This window comes from Coregonus clupeaformis, chromosome 18, assembly GCF_020615455.1.
Source record: "Coregonus clupeaformis isolate EN_2021a chromosome 18, ASM2061545v1, whole genome shotgun sequence".
Lineage (NCBI taxonomy): Eukaryota > Metazoa > Chordata > Actinopteri > Salmoniformes > Salmonidae > Coregonus > Coregonus clupeaformis.
This window is the reverse complement of record NC_059209.1, coordinates 17426883-17449543: the sequence shown is the minus strand read 5'-3', so window position 1 is coordinate 17449543 and position 22661 is coordinate 17426883. Positions and strand designations below refer to the sequence as shown.

The following is a 22661-nucleotide window of genomic DNA, read 5'->3' as shown; positions in this document are numbered from 1 at the left end:
CCATGTGTCACTGTAGGCCTAATGAAAGCCACAATCTGAATGACCCCACTGGAGAGGTGCTGATCCATCCACCCCCCACATCTGTCTTTTATTTCAATCATCGCCAAAAGTCAGATAAGAGCATCCATCTCCAATACGGATGTTTGTGTACTGATTAAACACGGACCACATTGATATGCCCTGCTAATGCTATTATAGAGACAGAAAACATTTCCCCCCATCCTTTTGTAATAGTACTCAAATAAAATAGCCTGTTGACACATGCAAATGTACTCAATGGGATAAGCATCCTAATTACAATGTTTCCCCCCTCCCCATAGTTAGTGTTCCATCATGCCAGTTTGTTCTTTTTTTGGGGTAACCTTCTGCTAATACTGGGATGTTTAAATTGGAGTAACAGTTCACTCTAGTGGTTATCATTGTATACTGCAATGGTAATTGTCCCATTGGGCTGATCTAGAGTCATTTTTTGTTTGATTCCGGTGGTTTTGGTTGGATAAGCCAGAGATTCCTGTATAGATAACTCTAGATCAGTCCAATGGGGCAATTACCGTTTTCAATTACCGTTTTAATGGGGCAATTACCGCTTCGCCTCTTCCTCTCTGCACAAGCCCAATAACCCCATTTTGGATAAACTGACCCTGGACCTGCAGTCAGACCTAAAGGAAAAGCTGCCGCTGTGTGTCAAACGGAAACGGAATTTAAAGAGTGTCTCAATTTACCCCGGAGCATAAAAATTCACAGTACCATGGATCAGGTGGTATGTCAGCTGATCTGAACAGGAAGAGATCCAAGTTCAGGTGAGCGGTGGCAGTCATAGCGTTGTTATTTCTGAAGAAGTATTATAGTTCTCACTCCAAGACACATCATACTATCTGAGAAAAAAACTATTCTGCTACTCTATAGCAAATCAATTCATAATGTTTGCCGCTGACGACGAGGATGGAGATTTTCTGTCACCTACTGGAGGGTGAGTGAGTTTCCTTGCTCTCGTAATGCCATCCAGCTAGCTACATAGCTAGCTAGTTTACATATAAATTGCCATGTGGGAGAGTCGTGACTCGTTTCAGCTTGTTCATGATACCATGTCTTGTTTTGAGGTGTTTTGACTGATTTCCTGTCATGTTAATATGGCAAAAAAATTCGTTAGCTAACTAACCAACAACTATTATAATGTATTTGAGAGACAAGTGGTCATTGTGCAAATGTATTTATGTTTTCAATAAACATTGGAGACCAAATATAGATTCCATCTATGGCAACGGCTATTTTGCCCAATGGTTGCGCGCGCGTCTTTTTGTTGCTAAATAACCAACCCTTCTATGGACGTGAGCAGGTCAGGTGCACAGACGTTCCATTTACCAGAATGGCGAACATTCAACAAATCTGATCTAACAAAGTGGATATTCCTCAAATCCGTCATGATTTATGTGTTGTAAGAGGCCCATAATGTTGTTACTTAAGTCAGATTTGGGTATATTTGGCTGTTTTAGCTGCATAACATGTAGAAGTTGTCCCTTTTCAGTGACTGCTAAATGCTACCTCCCATTCATATAAGCTTCATAACTAGCATACAGAAATCGGTGGTGGTAGTCAAATACGTTTATAACTTTAATGCAGTTGATTGGTAACGATGACATGAACATGTGTTTGGGTTGACAAGCATTATACTAAAATGTTTACCTCAACATAGTGTGAAATATACATAAATAATAGCCTAAATGGAGGCTAATTTTAATGGGGGGCAATGAGGAGACTCGGGATCTTTCCCCCATGCGTTTTCATGGCAATCCATTGTTTTGGTCGAGTTCGATTGACCTCTTTACCGCATCTATGCCTTGCACAATAATAATCGAAGGGAAGGGTGACCTGACCTCAACTGACTCCTCGCGCATCCTCAGCCAGAGCCTTGTGAGACAGGCGTTGTCCTCCACCTCTTACCCAGAGACACAGTACTGCACGGGATTTGAATGTACAGTAGGAGGTGCCTCATGCAACTGATGCAGGTCACTCTAGTTGTTAGAACCTAGGTTTTAGGTCGTTTGGGATTTTTCCCCAAGATCTGTTTCCTTTTTGGCTGTGAGCCCGTTTTCACTTCAAAAAGAGTTTCAGTATCACATTTGCTGGATTAATAGGCCTGCTATGTCTGCTCTGAAATGCATAGCTATAAATCACTTGTACAATGCAGGCTAACTACCAACTAGGGTCTATGTGATTTGCTCTCTAGCATTTCTTGGCTAGTGGGGCAATAGTTCCCTCAGCTAATATGATTTGGAGGAATAAAGCTTGTCTGGGCCAGAAGCAGTGAAGGAGGGGGGAGGCAAGCATTGTGGCTCCTAATTCCTCTCACATGCTGCTAGTTAGGGCCAGTAGGGCGAGGGCTGCCTGCTCCTTCAGATCAGCTCAGCACACTCTGGAAACACTGAAAAGCAGTGTGTTGGGTGGCCCGTGCCTGCCTTACACGTGTAGGCTAAACGGGCTACTCTTCACCACCAGCCGTCAGCAACAAAGACAGGCTTCAAGGTGTCCACCATGTCTTCTGCTCTAAGGGATAATGACTACCTGTGGAGGGAGATCCAAGGGTCAGTATGGTCCTGATCTGGAGGGAAGACTTAAAGTACAACCTGATGTTTTTTGTCTTGATGACGAACACAGCATTAGCCAAATTTGCCACTGGTGGTCTGTCTGTAGCAGTTGAGGAAGGTTATGGGGCGTTTTTACTATTTTAATTTGTGATAGCCTGGTTCTAATAGCGACTGTGAAAATGTTATTGTCATCCATCTATTTACGCTTCAGTTATGGCAATGTGAAATTGTTAGAGATGATGTTGCAATACATGATGATATAGGCTATTCTAGTGTGTAAGATATTGTATCGTAGTAAGAGCTGCTGTGATAAAATAACCTACATTAATGGTATAGTGTTTTCGTCATCTTGCATTCAACGACCTGTTAAATGTGGAAATTGGCTACTTTACTTTTTAACATGAACAAGTCATTGTGGTGGTAACTATGGAATGCTGACTTGACTTGTTGGAGGCAGTTTTATTGGGATTCAGATATCCTCAAAGTCTGTCAGATGAAAGGGCTCATAAGAGCAGCTTTTCTCTATTGTTTGGGCATGGGTCTTGATATACAGTGTGTGGTTGCTGTGTCAACTGGGCATGGGACTTTTGTTCTCTCTGCTCAATATAAATAACTTTTTCCACTTACATTTTTTGTGTTATCAGGAACAGTAAGCCAGGAAATTATTAACCATGAAAGAGCACAGCTGCTGAAATAACAGAATACCTTTAGCTTTTTATCCAATTAGATGTTTTTGTCTCTATGGAACATAATATGGTGTATTGATATCTTTGATAAAATATTTTTGAACTTCACTCAGGAGAGAGCCTAGTAGGTCTACCCCATTACACCAATAGGCCTATTGCAGATAATAAGCTTACAGAAATAACCTAAATATCACTTCCTCTGTGTTATTTCAGAGCAAAGCTGGCATCACTTTTTGGACTGGACCAAGCAGCAAGTCAGGGGAATGAATCATTTCAATATACAGCCCCTAAACAGCCCAGGAAGACCTCGAATCCAGGTAAAATTATAACTTGAGCAATGCAAGGAAATGTGACCAAAGTGAGGTTAAAATGCTCAGGTGAACCTGAGATGTGTTTACTGCATGTTTTCATTTCCAGGTCCTCCTGCCCAGAAACCCGCTGCCCCTCCTGGTGCTCCTGCAGTATTATTGGCCACAGCTATCCATGCTTTCAAATAGTGAGTATCTTTAAACTGTAAAAATAACTAGAAATACCACCCCGTGGATCCCGTGACATCATGACACCCATTCCTTGGTTTTGAGTTCATGACTTACTCCATAACTGATGGTGCATCTTTCTGTTCAGTCTTAACGGACAGTATCAGGAACAAGGAAAGCTGGGAGCTGCAGTCTTGGGTAACCAAACAACAAAAGAGGTGAGACCAGAGTTGTGCTTTTATTGGAAACCGTCAATTTTCATGAGAATTCTGTCGCTTTGAAAATGCTTATCATCACGCAAGTTTGCTACCAATGATCAAAACATTCCATGTCTGTTTTCTCGTAGTACAAACTCTTGCTTTACATCAGTCAGCAGAAACAAGTGACTGCGGCCAAGATTCATGTTGGCTTCATCTTTACGGTGAGTTTTTGTCAGAGGAAGCTGAGCAAGTGAAAAGAGAGCCAGTAAGCTTCTATAAAATAATCTCGCCTCTCACTCTCTACCGTTGTCTCCTTCAGGTTCAGCCCAGCAACTACTGCACATTTTATGATGACCAGCGCCAGAACTGGTCCCTTATGTTTGACACAGAGAAAGCTGCTGCAGACTTTTGTAAAGAGGTGATGGACAGCAGATGGACTCTAAGCGTAGTTCATGTTTAATTCATTTGTGTAGAAACATTTTAATGGAGAGTGGTATAAAAGTGATTTAAATAGGGTATTTCTTTGATTTAGGTGTGTTTGGCAAAAGTGAACAGCGCCCCGTCCTTGGATATGGTGGTGGTGCAGGACCTGACACTAGGGGAGGGGCAGGGAGTTGAGAATGGAGATTTCCTGGAGGTGACATACACAGGCTGGCTCATGCAGAACCATGCCATCGGACAGGTAAGATATAGCTGTGTGTGTTGAGCCATTAGAGATTAGTGCTTTGCACATTGCTGTGTGTCCTCTTTGCCCTGGGAGCTAGTGGTACAGCAGTGTTCTTGTAATGTTCAACTATTGTTTCAGGTGTTTGACTCCAACCTGAACAAAGACAAGCTGCTACGACTGAAACTTGGCGCTGGAAAAGTGATTAAGGTGAGTAATTTATGTCCTATGGGTGAATAATTTGGGTTGTATAGGCACAGCTGACACTTTTGTTCAAAATAATAGTAGGGGCATTCTATACATTTTACATTTAGATTTTTAGCCATTTAGCAGACGCTCTTATCCAGAGCTACTATACCAGACTTGCATGGGGAACGCACAGCTTCCTCTCTCTTCTCTGATTGCTAGGGCTGGGAGGAGGGCATGCTGGGTATGAGGAAGTCAGGCCGGCGTCTCATGGTGATCCCCCCCAGTCTGGGCTATGGCTCCCAGGGAGTGGCCAGTCGCATCCCAGCAGACAGCACACTCATCTTTGAGGCAGAGATACGACGGGTAGGACCTCCAGCATCTCTGAAATGGGAGTGTCCAATAACTCTAAGCCAAAGGTCATATTTAATGAGTGTCTTTGTCTCGTCATGCCCCTCTGTTGTGTCCCCAGGTGAAGTTGGCGAAGGACAGTGGGTCTGACCGGGCCAGTGCTGGGTCTCGGGACTCTGCTGCCCCCTCACCTGCCCCCAGTGTGGAGAACCTGGGTCCGGACCTCCCGACAGGGCCCGCTCAGCCCCCTGCTACAAGCCCCGGGAGACCAGGGTAAGAGCAGGGGCCTACCTAAACACACTCACAACCAACTCCCCCAGCTCTTTTCTGTCTTTGTCCCTCTTTCCTCGACTCCTCATTGTTTTCATCCGCTCTTTTTCAGGGAACCACCACTTTGGGCAAAGTCGAATTCCATCAGTGAACAGTTGACAGTGAGTGCTTTCTCTCTTTTTCTCTTCTGAGTCACATTAGACTTTAATATAAAACAGGCACAGCTAGGGCTTTTTGTCAGACGATTATTGTCATGCCAAAGACTGCTGGTCTCACAGTAATTTACTGTTAATTAACATAAACACGTTTAGCATCTCCAGGCCTCCACCCATACAAGCCGCTGATGCACGCCTTTAAAAAAAAGTCTAATAAATAAATGTAATATACACCATAACAATAAATCCATTATTTATTTTAGCCCCCTAGAGTCGCTTGACGTGTCGGTGTGTCAATCTAAGTTACAAAAAAAAAATATCCAGCATAATCCGTCAGTTTTAAGATAGAGATATCTGCTTTTTGCATTGGATGTGTCTCAATCCACTGCATCCGCCAGTGTCACACTTCTGCATCTGCGGTGAAAGGTGGCAGAGCTAGAGCGGTGTTTGCCAGACCATGAGACATTCCAAAAATCGGTCTTCTAACGTAAACGTCTGTAGCGTCCGAACGGTTTGACCTACAAACTGTTATTACCACTCTATGGAAAGGGGAGACTCTCACGAACATGAGTGTCAGTAGATTTGTCTGAAGTCGGTACAGTCGATGTGCCAACTTCTGTTTGGTAGCGTCCGAACCGTTTGGGTTACAAACTAATGGAATCCCACTGTGGAAAGGGGAGATTCTCACGAACACAATGGTGTTCTCTGTTTTGTTCTAGGACCCCCACAAGTGTCACAGGACCCGTCTGAAGGTAACTGGTACCGGTAAAACCAAAACAAATTGGAGTACCAAGGTAGTTTTTGTGCTACCCCAAAAAATAGGTTAAATATGTTTTTAAAAATATGTATTTCCTGATTTTTATTTTATTTTTTATATCTCCTAGATTTACGACAGACACTTCAAAACCTTGTTTTATTCAATGCGTTTCTATGGGCTTTATTAGTAAAGGCCAAAATCAATATTTTATTAAATATGTTTTTAATTAAAATGTTTGATACCTAAAGGGGTCCTAAAATTCAAAATCAAATAGCTAAATGATCCATAGTATGACCATCTTAAAACTATTCCATATGTCAGCTTAGCACCCCCCCTCCCCCAACGTCTTAGACTCTAAAGAAACATTATCATATGAAGAAAATGTATTTCAGTAGAATATGAGTTGGCCTACTGTAGGCCTATGTTATGTATGCTCCATGCCATAGGCTGTAGGCTTGTTCATTTAGCTGACAAGATATGCTTATAAGTCCCGTGCCGAAGAAGATGGCTGCCTCGCGACTAGCTCTTAGGACACTTTGCAGTATTTTGTTTTTTTATGTATTATTTTGTACATTATTAGCTCAAAGTGTTTTGCATCATTACATACAGCCGGGAAAAACTATTGGATATCAGAGCGGCGGTAACTCACCAGCATTACGACCAGGAATACAACTTTCCCGAAGCAGATCCTTTGTTTGCTCTCCCCAGGGCAACTGAACTGATTCCAGCTGCTGACCCAAAACATCGCCGGCGGAGGAGAGGCACTCGGAGTGGCGTGCTGGTTCGACTTAGGAGGCACGCACATCACCCACCGCTTCCAAGTTTTCTACTCGCTAATGTTCAGTCTTTTGGTTAACAAAGTCAACGAACTACGGGCAAGGATTTCTTTCCAGAGAGACATCAAGGCCTGTAACATACTCTGTTTCACGGAAACATGGCTCTCTTGGGATATTTTGTCGAAATCGGTCCAGCCAGATGGGTTCTCAGTTCATCGCGCAGACAGGAATAAATATCTCTCCAGGAAGCAGAAGGGCGGAGGTGTGTGTTTCATGATTAACGACTCGTGGTGTAATTGTAGTAACATACAGGAACTCAAGTCCTTCTGTTCACCTGACCTAGAATATCTCACAATCAAATGCCGACCGTATTATCTCCTAAGATAATTTTCTTCAGTTATAGTCACGGCCGTGTATATCCCCCCTCAAGCCGATACCACGACGGCCCTCAAAGAACTTCGCTGGACTTTATGCAAACTGGAAACCACATATCCTGAGGCTGCATTTATTGTAGCCTGGGATTTTAACAAAGCAAATTGGAGAACTAGGCTGCCAAAGTTCTATCAACATATCGACTGTTGTACTCGCGCTGCTAAAATCCTCGACCATTGCTATTCAAACTTCCGGGATGGTTATAAGGCCCTCCCCCGCCCTCCTTTCGGCAAATCTGACCACGACTCCATTTTGCTTCTCCCTTCCTATAGGCAGAAACTCAAACAGGAAGTACCTGTGCTAAGGACTATTCAACGCGGGTCTGACCAATCGGAATCCACGCTTCAAGATTGTTTTGATCACGCGGACTGGGATATGTTCCGGGTAGCTTCCGAAAATAATCTTGACATATACAGTGGGGGAAAAAAGTATTTAGTCAGCCACCAATTGTGCAAGTTCTCCCATTTAAAAAGATGAGAGAGGCCTGTAATTTTCATCATAGGTACACGTCAACTATGACAGACAAATTGAGAAAAAAAATCCAGAAAATCACATTGTAGGATTTTTTAATGAATTTATTTGCTAATTATGGTGGAAAATAAGTATTTGGTCACCTACAAACAAGCAATATTTCTGGCTCTCACAGACCTGTAACTTCTTCTTTAAGAGGCTCCTCTGTCCTCCACTGTTACCTGTATTAATGGCACCTGTTTGAACTTGTTATCAGTATAAAAGACACCTGTCCACAACCTCAAACAGTCACACTCCAAACTCCACTATGGCCAAGACCAAAGAGCTGTCAAAGGACACCAGAAACAAAATTGTAGACCTGCACCAGGCTGGGGAGGCTTGAATCTGCAATAGGTAAGCAGCTTGGTTTGAAGAAATCAACTGTGGGAGCAATTGTTAGGAAATGGAAGACATACAAGACCACTGATAATCTCCCTCGATCTGGGGTTCCACGCAAGATCTCACCCCGTGGGGTCAAAATGATCACAAGAACCACAAGGGGGGACCTAGTGAATGACCTGCAGAGAGCTGGGACCAAAGTAACAAAGCCTACCATCAGTAACACACTACGCCGCCAGGGACTCAAATCCTGCAGTGCCAGACGTGTCCCCCTGCTTAAGCCAGTACATGTCCAGGCCCGTCTGAAGTTTGCTAGAGTGCATTTGGATGATCCAGAAGAGGATTGGGAGAATATCATATGGTCAGATGAAACCAAAATATAACTTTTTGGTAAAAACTCAACTCGTTGTGTTTGGAGGACAAAGAATGCTGAGTTGCATCCAAAGAACACCATACCTACTGTGAAGCATGGGGGTGGAAACATCATGCTTTGGGGCTGTTTTTCTGCAAAGGGACCAGGACGACTGATCCGTGTAAAGGAAAGAATGAATGGGGCCATGTATCATGAAATTTTGAGTGAAAACCTCCTTCCATCAGCAAGGGCATTGAAGATGAAACGTGGCTGGGTCTTTCAGCATGACAATGATCCCAAACACACCGCCCGGGCAACGAAGGAGTGGCTTCGTAAGAAGCATTTCAAGGTCCTGGAGTGGCCTAGCCAGTCTCCAGATCTCAACCCCATAAAAAATCTTTGGAGGGAGTTGAAAGTCTGTGTTGCCCAGCGACAGCCCCAAAACATCACTGCTCTATAGGAGATCTGCATGGAGGAATGGGCCAAAATCCCAGCAACAGTGTGTGAAAACCTTGTGAAGACTTACAGAAAACGTTTGACCTGTGTCATTGCCAACAAAGGGTATATAACAAAGTATTGAGAAACTTTTGTTATTGACCAAATACTTATTTTCCACCATAATTTGCAAATAAATTCATTAAAAATCCTACAATGTGACTTTCTGGAGAAAAAAAATCTCATTTTGTCTGTCATAGTTGACGTGTACCTATGATGAAAATTACAGGCCTCTCTCATCTTTTTAAGTGGGAGAACTTACGCAATTGGTGGCTGACTAAATACTTTTTTCCCCCACTGTACACTGAAACGGTGACTGAGTTTATCAGGAAGTGTATAGGTGGTGTTGTGCCCACTGTGACTATTAAAACCTACCCTAACCAGAAACCGTGGATAGACGGCAGCATTCGCGCAAATCTGAAAGCGCGAACCACCGCATTCAACCATGGCAAGGTGACTGGGAATATGGCAGAATACAAACAGTGTAGCTACTCACTCCGCAAGGCAATTAAACTGGCAAAACATCAGTATAGAGACAAAGTGGAGTCACAATTCAACGGCTCAGACACGAGACGTATGTGGCAGGGTCTACAGACAATCGCGGACTACAAAAAGAAAACCAGCCACGTCGCCGACACCGACGTCTCGCTTCCAGACAAGCTAAACACCTTCTTTGCCCGCTTTCAGGATAACACAGTGCAACTGACGAGGCCCACTACCAAGGACTGTGGCCTCTCCTTCTCCATGGCCGACGTGATTAAGACATTTTAAGCATGTTAACTCCCGCAAGGCTGCCGGCCCAGAGCATGCGCAGACCAGCTGGCTGGTGTGTTCATTGACATATTCAACTCTCCCTTTCCCAGTCTGCTGTTCCCACATGCTTCAAGATGGCCACCATTGTTCCTGTACCCAAGAAAGCAAAGGTAACTGAACTAAATGACTATCGCCCTGTAGCACACACCTCTGTCATCATGAAGTGCTTTGAGAGACTAGTCAAGGATCATATCACCTCTACCTTACCTGTCACTCTAGACCCACTTCAATTGGCTTACCGCCCCAATAGATCCACAGACGATGCAAATGCCATCACACTGATCATCAAGGACATCAACCACCCGAGCCACTGCCTGTTCACCCCACTATCATCCAGAAGGCGAGGTCAGTACAGGTGCATCAAAGCTGGGACCGAGAGAATGAAAAACAGCTTCTATCTCAAGGCCATCCGACTGTTAAATAGCCATCACTAGCACATTAGAGGCTGCTGCTGCCTATTGAAATTACTGGCCACGTTAAGAAATGGAACACTAGTCACTTAAATAATGTTTACATATCTTGCACTACTCATCTCATATGTATATACTGCATTCTATTCTATAATATTCTTCTGTATCTTAGTCCATGCCGCTCTGTCATTGCTTGTCCATATATGTATATATTCTTAAATCCCATTCCTTACTTTTTTGTGTGTATTGGGTATATGTTGCGTTTTTCTGGATTTTGTTGTTGTTATTCTGTCTCTAATAATAATAATAATAATAAAAATATGCCATTTAGCAGACGCTTTTATCCAAAGCGACTTACAGTCGTGCGTGCATAAATTTTTGTGTATGGGTGGTCCCGGGGATCGAACCCACTACCTTGGCGTTACAAGCGCCGTGCTCTACCAGCTGAGCTACAGAGGACCTCACTGTTCAAATAAACCTACCATTCAAATTATAGACTGATCATGTCTTTGTCAGTGGGCAAACGTACAAAATCAGCAGGGGATCAAATACTTTTTTCCCTCACTGTATGGGCTGCATGATGCGACTATAGGCTATTGATAAAAAAAAAAAAAAACAGCCACTCTGTTCCTTGCCTCAGGCTGCACAGCTGTTCTCTCATCAAGTGATCATATTTTCACCCATCAGACTTTTCTCAATTTAATCTTGTCTTTACTAATATTTTAATATGAGTTTCAAATTAGAATGGCCCATTATCAAATGGGCAGGAACAGGGGCAGGGGGGAAAATATGTCACCTGTATGCATTCCAATAGCGAATGGAGGCTGCACACTTTCCTGCCGGTCCATTTTGTAGGCTACTTCGGTTTTATAGCGGAGCATGTGCTTAATATGAGCAGCTGAGAAATAAATATAACACTTATTTCACTCCACGCATCAGCCACTGTTTGAGGAGCATGCTCTCGCTGCCCGACAGGTGATATTCTGCCTAAACTCTGTATGTCATGGGCTCTCAAACCTTGTTCCTGCAGCTACCCAGTGCTTAATTTGGGAAACCAAATGAAATCTGTTAGGGAACATCAATAGTAACATGTTTTCACAACTAAACATATTTCACTAAACTGTTGACAGCCCGTCAGTGTGCTTAAGAAAGGAATAAAGGAGAGTGAAGGTAATGTCACTCAATTATTTATGAAAATATAACAAAATTCCCTATTACTATGCTATTCAAAATCAAATACAAATTCACTCATTGTAGGCTAACTGTTAGCCACCCTGCCCAATCAATGAACCAACAGCATCACCTAGGGCTATACATTCTCACCCAGAATCATGGATAGACATTTTGGAGAGTGGCAGAAGGTAACCAGTCCATCCAGAATGTATAATGATACAGTCCACACTCAAAGACGATTACTTGAATTTGTTTAATTCTGGAGTATAGGCTTGACCAATTACAGTATGTACCAAAGACGTATTAAATCAGTTTTGTTTTATGTTTTTCTGGCCTGCATAATATGTAATATGCGGTAGGCTATGTATTATATAACGGCACAATCATCATTTTAATTCCGTTTTTTTTGGGGGGGGGGGGCTTGGGCTCCTAAGCCTATGCATAAGCGCTAATATGCATATGGGTGTTTTGATTTAATCATCACCTTAGAAAGCACTGTTCATTTCTTTGTTAGACTTTGAAACGACATCCACAACAACCATGTTTTACACTGTTTCAACCTGCTGTTGAACTTCTTTCTTCAAATTCACAGTCACAGTGAGCTGAGTTTTAAAAGTACTATAGGCCTACAGTTTTGATCATATGTTTTTTGATTAGATTTTCGAATGCATTTGTATTGATGTCAGAGTGGTTACAGGGACAATAGAGCCCTGAGTACCAGGCCATTAGAACCTGATGGTAGTTAGCAAGTTGGGTACTACCAAAGCATGTGGTAGTATAAAAGGAGATTACCGTGACTCAACAGTCACGTGGAATTTTACTGCGGTCATGACTCATGACTGCTGGTGTGGCAGTAATACGGTCACCGCAACAGCCCTAGGCACAGCTGACCTGTTACTAACCCAAGCCCTATCAGGCTGATGACGTATAACCTACTCCTTCAATCAATCAATCAATCAATTTTATTTTATATAGCCCTTCTTACATCAGCTAATATCTCGAAGTGCTGTACAGAAACCCAGCCTAAAACCCCAAACAGCTAATAATGCAGGTGTAGAAGCACGGTGGCTAGGAAAAACTCCCTAGAAAGGCAAAACCTAGGAAGAAACCTAGAGAGGAACCAGGCTATGAGGGGTGGCCAGTCCTCTTCTGGCTGTGCCGGGTGGAGATTATAACAGAACCATGCCAAGATGTTCAAAAATGTTCATAAGTGACAAGCATGGTCAAATAATAATCAGGAATAAATCTCAGTTGGCTTTTCATAGCCGATCATTAGAGTTTAAAACAGCAGGTCTGGGACAGGTAGGGGTTCCATAACCGCAGGCAGAACAGTTTAAACTGGAATAGCAGCAAGGCCAGGCGGACTGGGGACAGCAAGGAGTCACCACGGCCGGTAGTCCCGACGTATGGTCCTAGGGCTCAGGTCTCTCAGTTGGCTTTTCATAGCCGATCATTTAGAGTTGAAAACAGCAGGTCTGGGACAGGTAGGGGGTTTCGTGAGCCGCAGGCAGAACAGTTGAAACTGGAATAGCAGCAAGGCCAGGCGGACTGGGGACAGCAAGGTGTCATCATGCCCGGTAGTCCTGACGTATGGTCCTAGGGCTCAGGTTCTCAGAGAGAAAGAGAGAACGAGAGAATTAGAGAGAGCATACTTAAATTCACACAGGACACTGGATAAGACAGGAGAAGTACTCCAGGTATAACCAACTAACCCCAGCCCCCGACACATAAACTACTGCAGCATAAATACTGGAGGCTGAGACAGGAGCGGTCCGGAGACACTGTGGCCCCATCCGAAGAAACCCCGGACAGGGCCAAACAGGAAGGATATAACCCCACCCACTCCGCCAAAGCACAGCCCCCGCACCACTAGAGGGATATCCCCAACCACCAACTTACAATCCTGAGACAAGGCCGAGTATAGCCCACAGAGGTCTCCACCACAGCACAAACCAAGGGGGGGCGCCAACCCAGACAGGAAGATCACGTCAGTAACTCAACCCACTCAAGTGACGCACCCCTCCCAGGGACGGCATGAAAGAGCACCAGCAAGCCAGTGACTCAGCCCCTGCAACAGGGTTAGAGGCAGAGAACCCCAGTGGAGAGGGGAACCGGCCCGGCAGAGACAGCAAGGGCTGTTCGTTGCTCCAGCCTTTCCGTTCACCTTCACACTCCTGGGCCAGACTACACTCAATCATATGACCTACTGAAGAGATAAGTCTTCAGTAAAGACTTAAAGGTTGAGACCGAGTCTGCGTCTCTCACATGGGTAGGCAGACTGTTCCATAAAAATGGAGATCTATAGGAGAAAGCCCTGCCTCCCGCTGTTTGCTTAGAAATTCTAGGGACAATTAGGAGGCCTGCGTCTTGTGACCGTAGCGTACGTATTGGTATGTACGGCAGGACCAACTCGGAAAGATAGGTAGGAGCAAGCCCATGTAACGCTTTATAGGTTAACAGTAAATCCTTAATCTTCCCATTGCTCCAGAATCCAGATGCCACCAAAGCCAAGCTGATCTCTCGCATGGCCAAGATGGGCCAGCCCATGTTGCCCTTCATGGCAGGCCCCTCCTCTCAGCCAGACTCCAGCGACTCAGAGATGGAGGTGAGATCAAGGGTCCAAGGGGTTTATTCTCCATATAGCTGCACCTACAGTATATTAGCTGAGAAAAGTATTTGAGAGAAAATCTGTCTACCTCCAGGACCCCAGTGTGTCCAGGGTGAAGGAGCGTCCTGCTGCTCCCTCTCCTGTACAGATCTCCACTGTCCCCCAAGCTCCAGTGCAAGGTGAGCACTCCCACAACCTCTGCTGGAGTCATCACTCTCCATGTTTAGCTGACCAATAGATAGGCCAATATCACTGTTTTTTAAGACCAATGTCTTGAATTGTACATATTACATTTTTTCTCAAGTGCTTTCTCACCCTCACGGGGCACCGCCCTCTGCCTTGATGCCTGTTGCTATGACATCTGCCGCTCCGCAGCCTGTGATGTCAGGCTCCGCCCATGCCTTTCTGGTGAGAATGACCCATGTCATCTTCATCGTTCAACTGTCAAACAATTTAACTCATTTCCATGCTATTTTGTATTGACTTTAAGGCTAACCTCCCTTTCTAATGAAGCTCTCCTTATTCTCTGTTACCATTAAATCAGTCCATTATGTTCTTTCATAGCCTTACGCCTACCCACAGTCCTCTATGTCTCCCTCTCAACTTCAACTAATGGGCCAGATGTACCCCACCCAGACAGTACCATACATGGGAGGCACTGGTGAGGTCACTTCCTTCCTTATGGCTGAAGCTCGGCAGCACAACACTGAGATCCGATTGGCTGTCGGCAAAGTGGCAGATAAAGTGGACCAGTTGGCTTCAAAGGTCAGCAATAAAATGAAGGGTATTTCTCTCTTTTTATCAGACATTTCCACCTCCAGTGTGACATCAGTTTTCCACTTCTCATCGATCCTCATGTTTTGACAGGTTGACGACCTTCAGAGGCAAGGAGGCCACTCATTGGCTATGCCCAGCATCACTATGGAAACCGCCATGATAATGCACAACATCCAAAGAATCATTCAGGTATAGTCTTTCAATTTCTTTAATATATATCTTCCTTTTTTTTTCATTAAATGTGTAACTGTCTTTATAGGAAAATGAATCTTTAAAGAAGGACGTGTACGAGAAGAGCTCACGTATAGAGGAGCAGAACCGCAAGATCGGGGAGCTCATCAACCAGAACCAGAGGTAAGACTTACAGTGATCTACTGAAGAGGACAACATTGGGCATATCTGAAATGGCACCTTATTCTCTATCTACCGCACTACTTTTGGCCAGAACAGAATCGGGGAATAGGATACCATTTCGGACACAGCCACGTTTCCATTCAAGCTGAATTTCCCTGTTGTTGTCCAGGTACATGGAGCAGAGTAACCTGCTGATGGAGCAGAGGAATGTCTCCCTAAAGTCCTCCAGTGAACACAACCAGGCCCGGGTGCTGCAGACCGAGCAGGATAAGGTAGATCACAGCACCCACCCTACGTCTGTATATACTGTTATCACCCTGCAAGGATGAACTAACGTTCCCTTATACTCTCCCAGCCAGTGCCAATATGAGGTGTGATTATTTAATCCATAACGATGGCTCTAGGAATTATTCTCGTGACTAAAGGGTTTATTACAGTATCTAACATGGCTGTGGGGATTTCAGTGTCGTTTATGTCTGGGGACTAGACTAACAGAATAACACCTCCAGCCAGTGCTCCTGGCTGTTTGTCCTGCTATGTTAGTCTCAGGACCTTTAGTAGTGACTGTTCTCTCTTTCCAGCATGCTCTGCCTCAGGACCTGGGCTTGGACCAGGTGAGCCTGTTAGCTCACTCTCTGCCTCCCTCCACTCATCCTCCTCCCCGTTCCCATTTTCACTAACTTTTCATTGATTACATTTTTTCTTCAACCCTTTCCTCCTCATTATCAGTCATCTTCATCTTCTTCCTACAGGGTCATGCGGTTAGAGGCCATGTTAACTCTGTCTCTCACTCATCATCACGTCCAGCCAATCACCATCACCACTGTCAACTCACTGTCTATGGCCGTGTCCCAAAACTCTGAGATGGCCTCCTTTCCTCGTCGCCTTTCCTTCATGACCACTGGAAAAAGGGCTAGACACTGACAGTTCCCACCATGTTGCTTTGCTTCCAGTCAGATTAGTGATCATAAAGGAAAGAAGATGAGGAAAATAAGCAATGTTAGGTTATTGGGACACAGCCTGTCTCTGGGTTGTGTATTGTATAGACAGACAACACTGGTGACTAACAGTGCTTGTCTCTGTCCCTCAGGTACGTCTGACAGAGGAGCTGGCCACGTGCACAGCACGGGTGTCCCAGCTGCAGCAGGAGGCCACCTCTCACCAGCAGAGGGCTGCAGAGCTGCAGAGCAAACTGACCTCCGTCCTGCAGGACAGCGACACACACTGCACACGCATCTCCTCCTTAGAGACCCAACTGGAAGGTATACGCTGCTCTTACATAATGATGTGCTATAAACGTAATGTGTTTTATTTAGATGGGTTAGAGAGGTGTCAGTGAGAGTATGTTTTATATGAGAGTGTGTTCATCTTGGTGTGAGACGGAGGAAGTGTCACTAAAGGGGTTTGTGTGTGTGTAGAGCTGAAGGAGACAGCAGAGAGAGGCCAGGCTCAGTACCGCACAGAGAAGCAGAAATGCAAAGAAATGGATCTCAGGGTGAACAACATGGAGGAGGAGCTGCAGGACCTGAAGACTGACAAAGAAAGTATGGAACGAGTGAGTATGGCACACAGTGACTGTTCTTGTTGGTTTGTCTTTTAGATTTGGGCAACAATGCTTACATCAGTGTGCGTGGGCCTCTTTCAGACGTCCCTGGTAGAAATTGCCCAGAGGCAGAGATCTAGGATCAGCTTACAGTTCTCAGCTCAGCTCTCTTCAATCCTAAACCATAACCTTAACCATTAGAGTGGGAGAAGGACCTAAAACTGACGTTAGATCGGTGTCTAAGGGTATCTTCATCCTTCTCTCAGATGGTGTCGGACAGGAAGAGGAAGTGGCAGGCGGAGAGGCAGCGCTGTGATGAGGAGATGGAGGAGCTGAGGAGGAACAGCCAGCAGGATATGGAAAGTCTGAGGACACAGCTCCGCAAGGCCAGGACCAGCACTAGCCAGGCAGCCTCAGAACAGGTACTGTACAGGGTGTACAGTGTTTCCCCGATATTAATTTAGCAGCGGCGGGCTGCCCACTAGAGATGTTTCCATCAAAATGACTTTTTGCGGATAAAAGGCTGTGCGTGATGATCTTTTAAGATCCCATGTACTGAATAAAAAATACAAGTTAAATGGGTTTCCATCACATTTTCCACTCTACTGATGGTTTTATCACAAAAATGGTTGTGTTATCTAGCTGGTCCACTCTGGTCTTGGCACATGCGCTCTAGCCTAACCAACAGCTTGCAGATACAGTGTGGGTAGGCTATCTACATTATGAGATTATTACGGATAAGAGCTTATTTTATTTGTATTTGTCAAACGGCAGCTAAGCATCGATCATCATGTCCCCAGAATAAGACCCTCGATATTTATTGGAAAGGAACATCAAGCTCATCACCTTGCACATTCACCACCCTGTGAAGTTCATCATAACTTATTTCATCTGTAGTCTAATAAACTGCATGCTTTCCCGAGTCGTAGTGGGAGGACCACACAACATATCATCACGTGACTCCAAGTTTATTTCGATATGATGGTTATTATATCAATATTTGCGCATAAAGGTGTTTCCGTCGTCATTTCTCGCATAATTAACTTTACAGACACAAAAGAGTCCACCATGGCGAACGAACAAATTGTATGTCAGCATTTATAAAACTGTACCGGCATTTCATGTTGCAATCAGCCCGTCATGACTTTTTTCATGCCTCAGGTAATTCATCCACATGAAATGGTTGGATGGAAACGTTATTACATAGGGAGAATCTAAAATTCTAATAATGTCATGGCATGGGGCCCGTATTGATTACATTATAATGTTTGAGTTACTTAGATAGCATAAGAACACTGGATAAGCCATGGCAAACTGCCATGGAATTGCAGGAAATTAGCTTTAAAGTAATTGTCCAGTGTTTCCAGATTCCTATGAAATATGACCTTATAATTACTTACAATATGAGTGAAATAGTTTTCCTTCCAAAAAATGGTATTTAAATATCTTAAAAAGCAGCTATTCTGTGTTGGAATGGTGTGGGGGTATACCGGTCATTAAAATATTAATACGAGTAGACCGCTGATTGGCCAGCTCATCCTCCTCTAGACCGCTGATTGGCCAGCTCATCCTTCTCAGAAGTATAACATCATACTCTAATTATGAAATAGCAAGCGTATTTTCAACGGTCTGTTTGAGATACAAGTTTGAGGTGTGTTTTTCTTTCTTAATTTTTTTTCTCCAATTTATGCTTTGGCCACATGAGTATAGGACGAGTCAACAACATTATTTGGGTATGAGTTAACAGAATATGAACTTTTAATGAGAGATTTGCACTGGACAGTTACTTTAAAACTGCACATTTTCTCTCAGCCCCATGGCAAAATGTGTAGAATTGAAGGAAATGAGCTTTAAAACAGTGTGTTCTTTTCTCTCAGCCCCATCACAACACCCCCAACCCCCCTACTCTAACTTGGCCACCGCTGCTGAAAAAAGTCCTAGGGGAAACACAGGTGTATATGTGTTTGTCTATGGGGAGGAAGTGATAAATAATAACACAAATATATTTACACAGCTAAATCTCCTTTTGGATACGCTTTTTTGTCTGAGAATTTTGTGTGTGTGCCTGACTGCTTGTGTCTGTGTTTTTGCATGCGTGTTCCAGTTAGCCCAACTGCAAGCGGAGCTGGAAGAGGAGTGGAAGGAGAAGTGTGAGCAGGCGTTGGCCTCGGCCAAGGAGCAGCAATGGCGTGAGATGGCCGACCTGGCAGAGCAAAGAAACACACTGGAGCAGAGACTGACCCAGCTACAGGAAAAGGTCAACAGCCTAACCCATATTATACCGTACACAAATCTTTCTCTCTCACGACGTCCCTTTGGACTCCTGAGTTCATACATAGTTTTATAATGTGTGGCTAAGGGGGGATTTGTTACTGTTGTTCTACAACAATGGAACGACATAAGTACAAGGCTGTGAAGTTTCATTATTGTGTAGCTTTAATCTATGAGAGTCTAGTGGTGCGGAACCCCAACTGGCTCCCTTTCATTCTAACAGTTCTCAGCTCTGAAGCAGTCCAGGGACTCAGAGGAGCAGTGCTTGCTACAGCAGCAGGGCCAGAGCGAGGAGCTGCAGGTCCTACAAGAAAAGGTATTGATCTGGTTACGTGTTAGTAATAGCATTAGCAGCTAACTCTCTCCTTAATGTTATGAAGCCCTCTCTCTCTCGCTCGCTCGCTCTCTCAGTATTCAAGCCTGGAGGAGCAGTGGTCAGCTGTGAGACAGAAGCTGGAGGGGCGAGTGGCTGAGCTGGAAAGGAGGCTGGCAGAGCAAGGGGACCAAGCGGACAGTACAGGACAGGACACTGCTGGAGAGGTGAGAGGGACACAGAGACATGTTTTCATTCAGACAGCTGTGTCTTTCTTACCTGGAAAAATGGGCAGTAGATATTTGGTTTAAACCAAAACTTAGAACATACATTCTCGTCAAAGAGAACTACAGCCCTGACCCATATGTCAGTCTGAACTTAACAAAAGGCCAAAGGTCAGTCCTAAAAAAATATAAATAAAATGCTCACCTTGAGGTGTTCTGGCTACATGACGAACACAGGCTAGTATTCTTTTTCAGAAAAGGAGATTTCGACATCGTCCAATTTATTTTCTAAGCCTCGGGAGAAGGAGAAGTGTATAGTTTGTATGATGTGACAAGGTGAAAGCTGTACTTTTGTTATGCATTAAAAATATATATGTGTTTTGTTCACACGTACTTAAAGAAATAGTGTTATATAAGCCCATACGGGCTGCGCACTAATTGGTGTACGACACAAAAATAAATAAATAAATAAACCTGTATTTCATGTTTTGAGCCTGGCCCTGTTTTCCTGGCAGGTGAAGCGTGTAATGAATGGAGTGTTTCACTCTCTGAGGGGGGAGTTTGACCTACACGAGACTTACACAGGCAGCACTGTGCTCGGAGTAATCGTCAACACCATAAAGGTACAGCATCTCTTCAGGACAATGACCAAAACTGTTATGTCTTAATACCATGTTATTCACAATGAAGATGGCCTGAAAAGGATTTGGGTGAATTAATGTTGGTCTTTGACCCTTTACAGAGTGTTACCTTGCAACTGCTCAACGGTACTGAGAGACCTTCATCCCATCTGAGGGAAGAAGAAGAAGAAGAAGAGGTGGACAGTGATGTGAGGCATAGAGAGGAGAGACCACCACAGGATGTCCATGTGAATGGGAAGGAAGGAGAGGAGGAGCAGAGGACAGAGCCTGAGCAGCCTAGTGAGTCCCCTGTGCAGAGGGAGGGAGACCCCAGAGATGTGCAGGAGAGGGCTCACCTTGAAGCAGAACCAGAGACGAAGAAACCGACTCGAGTGGAGCCAGAGGCAGATATCGACACAGATCCAGAGCACCAACCACTCTCAACCCAGCCACGACCACCATCTCCCCAGCCACAGGGAGAGATCACCACAGAGCCTTCGGAACCCACTGACATAAACCCTGAGGAGAATCTGCCCTCTGAGATGGGACAGAAAACTCAGTCCAAAGGTGACATAAGTAGCCCAGACGTGAAGAAAGTGGGTGTGACTATTGAGGGTCCCCTGGGTGAAATGGAAATAACTAGTTCCAAAGCCACAGGTCCTCCAACACAGCCTCCATCTCCACCAAGCCCTCTGCATGATAGTCCTGGGAAAGTAACAAGGTGAGTTCTATAGAGACCAGTGAACTAATACACAACCAAGTTTAATTTAACTGAGCCTTATCTATGTTTGTAATAAGTCTGTTGTCCCTTGCATGAATTCCTGCATATATCTCTTTCTCACCTCCTCTTAACGCCTCCCTCTATGTCCATTCACACTCGTGTGTTTTACTATTCTCTCAGTCTGACTGAGGGAGTAGGAGAGGAAAATGGGAAGGAGCCATTTTTCCTGAGCACAGCCCAAACCAAACCCCTACCCACTGAGGAGGAGGATGATGAGCTGGTGAGGAACGATCTGTAGAGCCACACCAGTTATCTCAGATGTCTACACACTGCTTCTGTTCCCCTTGTTTGTCAGTGAAGCCTATGTTTATCTGTTTCATGGCTTACTCTGAATAGTACATCAGGTAACGCAAAGATGGTTTCGGGATCGAATTCAGTGGCATTCTTTGCTGTTGAATTTCTATGACTGGAACTTGTTCTGAATTACTTTAATTTATTTCTGAACAGTGTTTTGTGGTTGGTCAGCAGAGGACTACTGAACACAACTCACATTTCATATACTTTTCCCATGTTTTCTCAGAGCTTGAAGGGGCAACCTCCCCCAGCCCCTCTGTTTGGCGATGAAGAGGATGAAGATGATGATCTTGACTGGCTGGGATGAGCAACAACTGAAGTGATGAAAGTCTTATGAGTCTTAAAGTCCAGATGGAGGGACAGGCCCTCCTCTAGAGATATATCATTTCCACTGTCCTAAAAGAGACTATACATGGAAGGACATGTGGTGAACTCCGTCTCAGTCTGAGATAAGGCAACTCTGAACAAGTGAGTGAGAAGGACGTCCTGTCTGACTGCTCTGAACACTGCGGTTAGAGACCTGTGCCGTGTTGAGATCTGTTGGGCGGACCTGACTGCTGCTGCTGCCTGGAAACCACCTTTAATCAATTAAGTCTGATGAAATCCACCAGAAATATTAATCCCCCCCTCCTCTGTTGTTGTTTCCTTTCCAACTTTACCCTTTCTTGTATTTCCTTAAGATATTGCACTAGAGAGATTTCTGGATCATTTTGGTGCTGACATTCCATAATCAAACCAACAACTTGCAAATTGTAATACTGATACTTGCAATTAAAACATTTTAAAAACACATTGACAAAAAACTGGATCAGAATTTGGTGTTGACAGACATTTCCATAACACAATATAATAATTAAATATACCCAGAATGATTTATGTCATGCGTATGGAGAGCTGTGCAGGGCATCCTCCAAGACAGGATGGGTGTGGGTGTAAAAACAACTTTGACCAGCAGGTGGAGAATGAGAAGAACTAGTATGGAAGTGTCTCGCTGTTGCTTGGTAACGCTTAAGTTCTGAAAGGTTGCTCTTGGGTAGCTACCGTTCTTGCTAGAACAGTTGTTTAGCTAGCTCCTACATTGATTTTTCTTAGCCTATTCCATTCACTTGTCTGGCTTGCCCTCCATGAGGTACGTATCCGTTGCACTGGGATGTTTTTTTCTCAATAACTATCAGCAGAGTTATTGTAGAGGTGGCTGGCCTAGCTAGCTAGCGAGGCTTCTCTGAATGTTTTGAAGTTGTTTCCT

General features: G+C 44.3%; 1 protein-coding gene across 7 annotated transcripts; it reads left to right on the top strand.

Annotated features, from left to right (window-relative positions):
- The first annotated feature begins 735 nt into the window (after positions 1–735).
- On the top strand, positions 736–22042 carry LOC121550395 (FK506-binding protein 15). 7 transcript variants are annotated; one of them, XM_041862626.2, is made up of 29 exons: positions 736–800; positions 3485–3588; positions 3689–3767; positions 3896–3965; positions 4094–4168; positions 4267–4365; positions 4480–4629; positions 4753–4821; positions 5020–5163; positions 5270–5421; positions 5531–5579; positions 14119–14235; positions 14333–14417; positions 14543–14646; positions 14803–15003; positions 15106–15204; positions 15275–15369; positions 15539–15641; positions 15951–15983; positions 16460–16631; positions 16788–16924; positions 17179–17334; positions 19017–19169; positions 19407–19499; positions 19595–19723; positions 20236–20343; positions 20463–21061; positions 21242–21341; positions 21642–22042. In XM_041862626.2, exons 1-29 carry the CDS (start codon positions 763–765, stop codon positions 21720–21722), a joined length of 3594 nt encoding a protein of 1197 aa, XP_041718560.1. In that variant the 5' UTR covers positions 736–762; the 3' UTR covers positions 21723–22042. The 7 variants fall into 7 exon arrangements, with proteins under 7 accessions (XP_041718560.1, XP_041718564.1, XP_041718562.1 ...); XM_041862630.2 differs by having other exon boundaries at positions 742–800; positions 4117–4168; XM_041862628.2 differs by having other exon boundaries at positions 764–970; positions 4117–4168.
- The last annotated feature ends 619 nt before the right edge of the window (positions 22043–22661 follow it).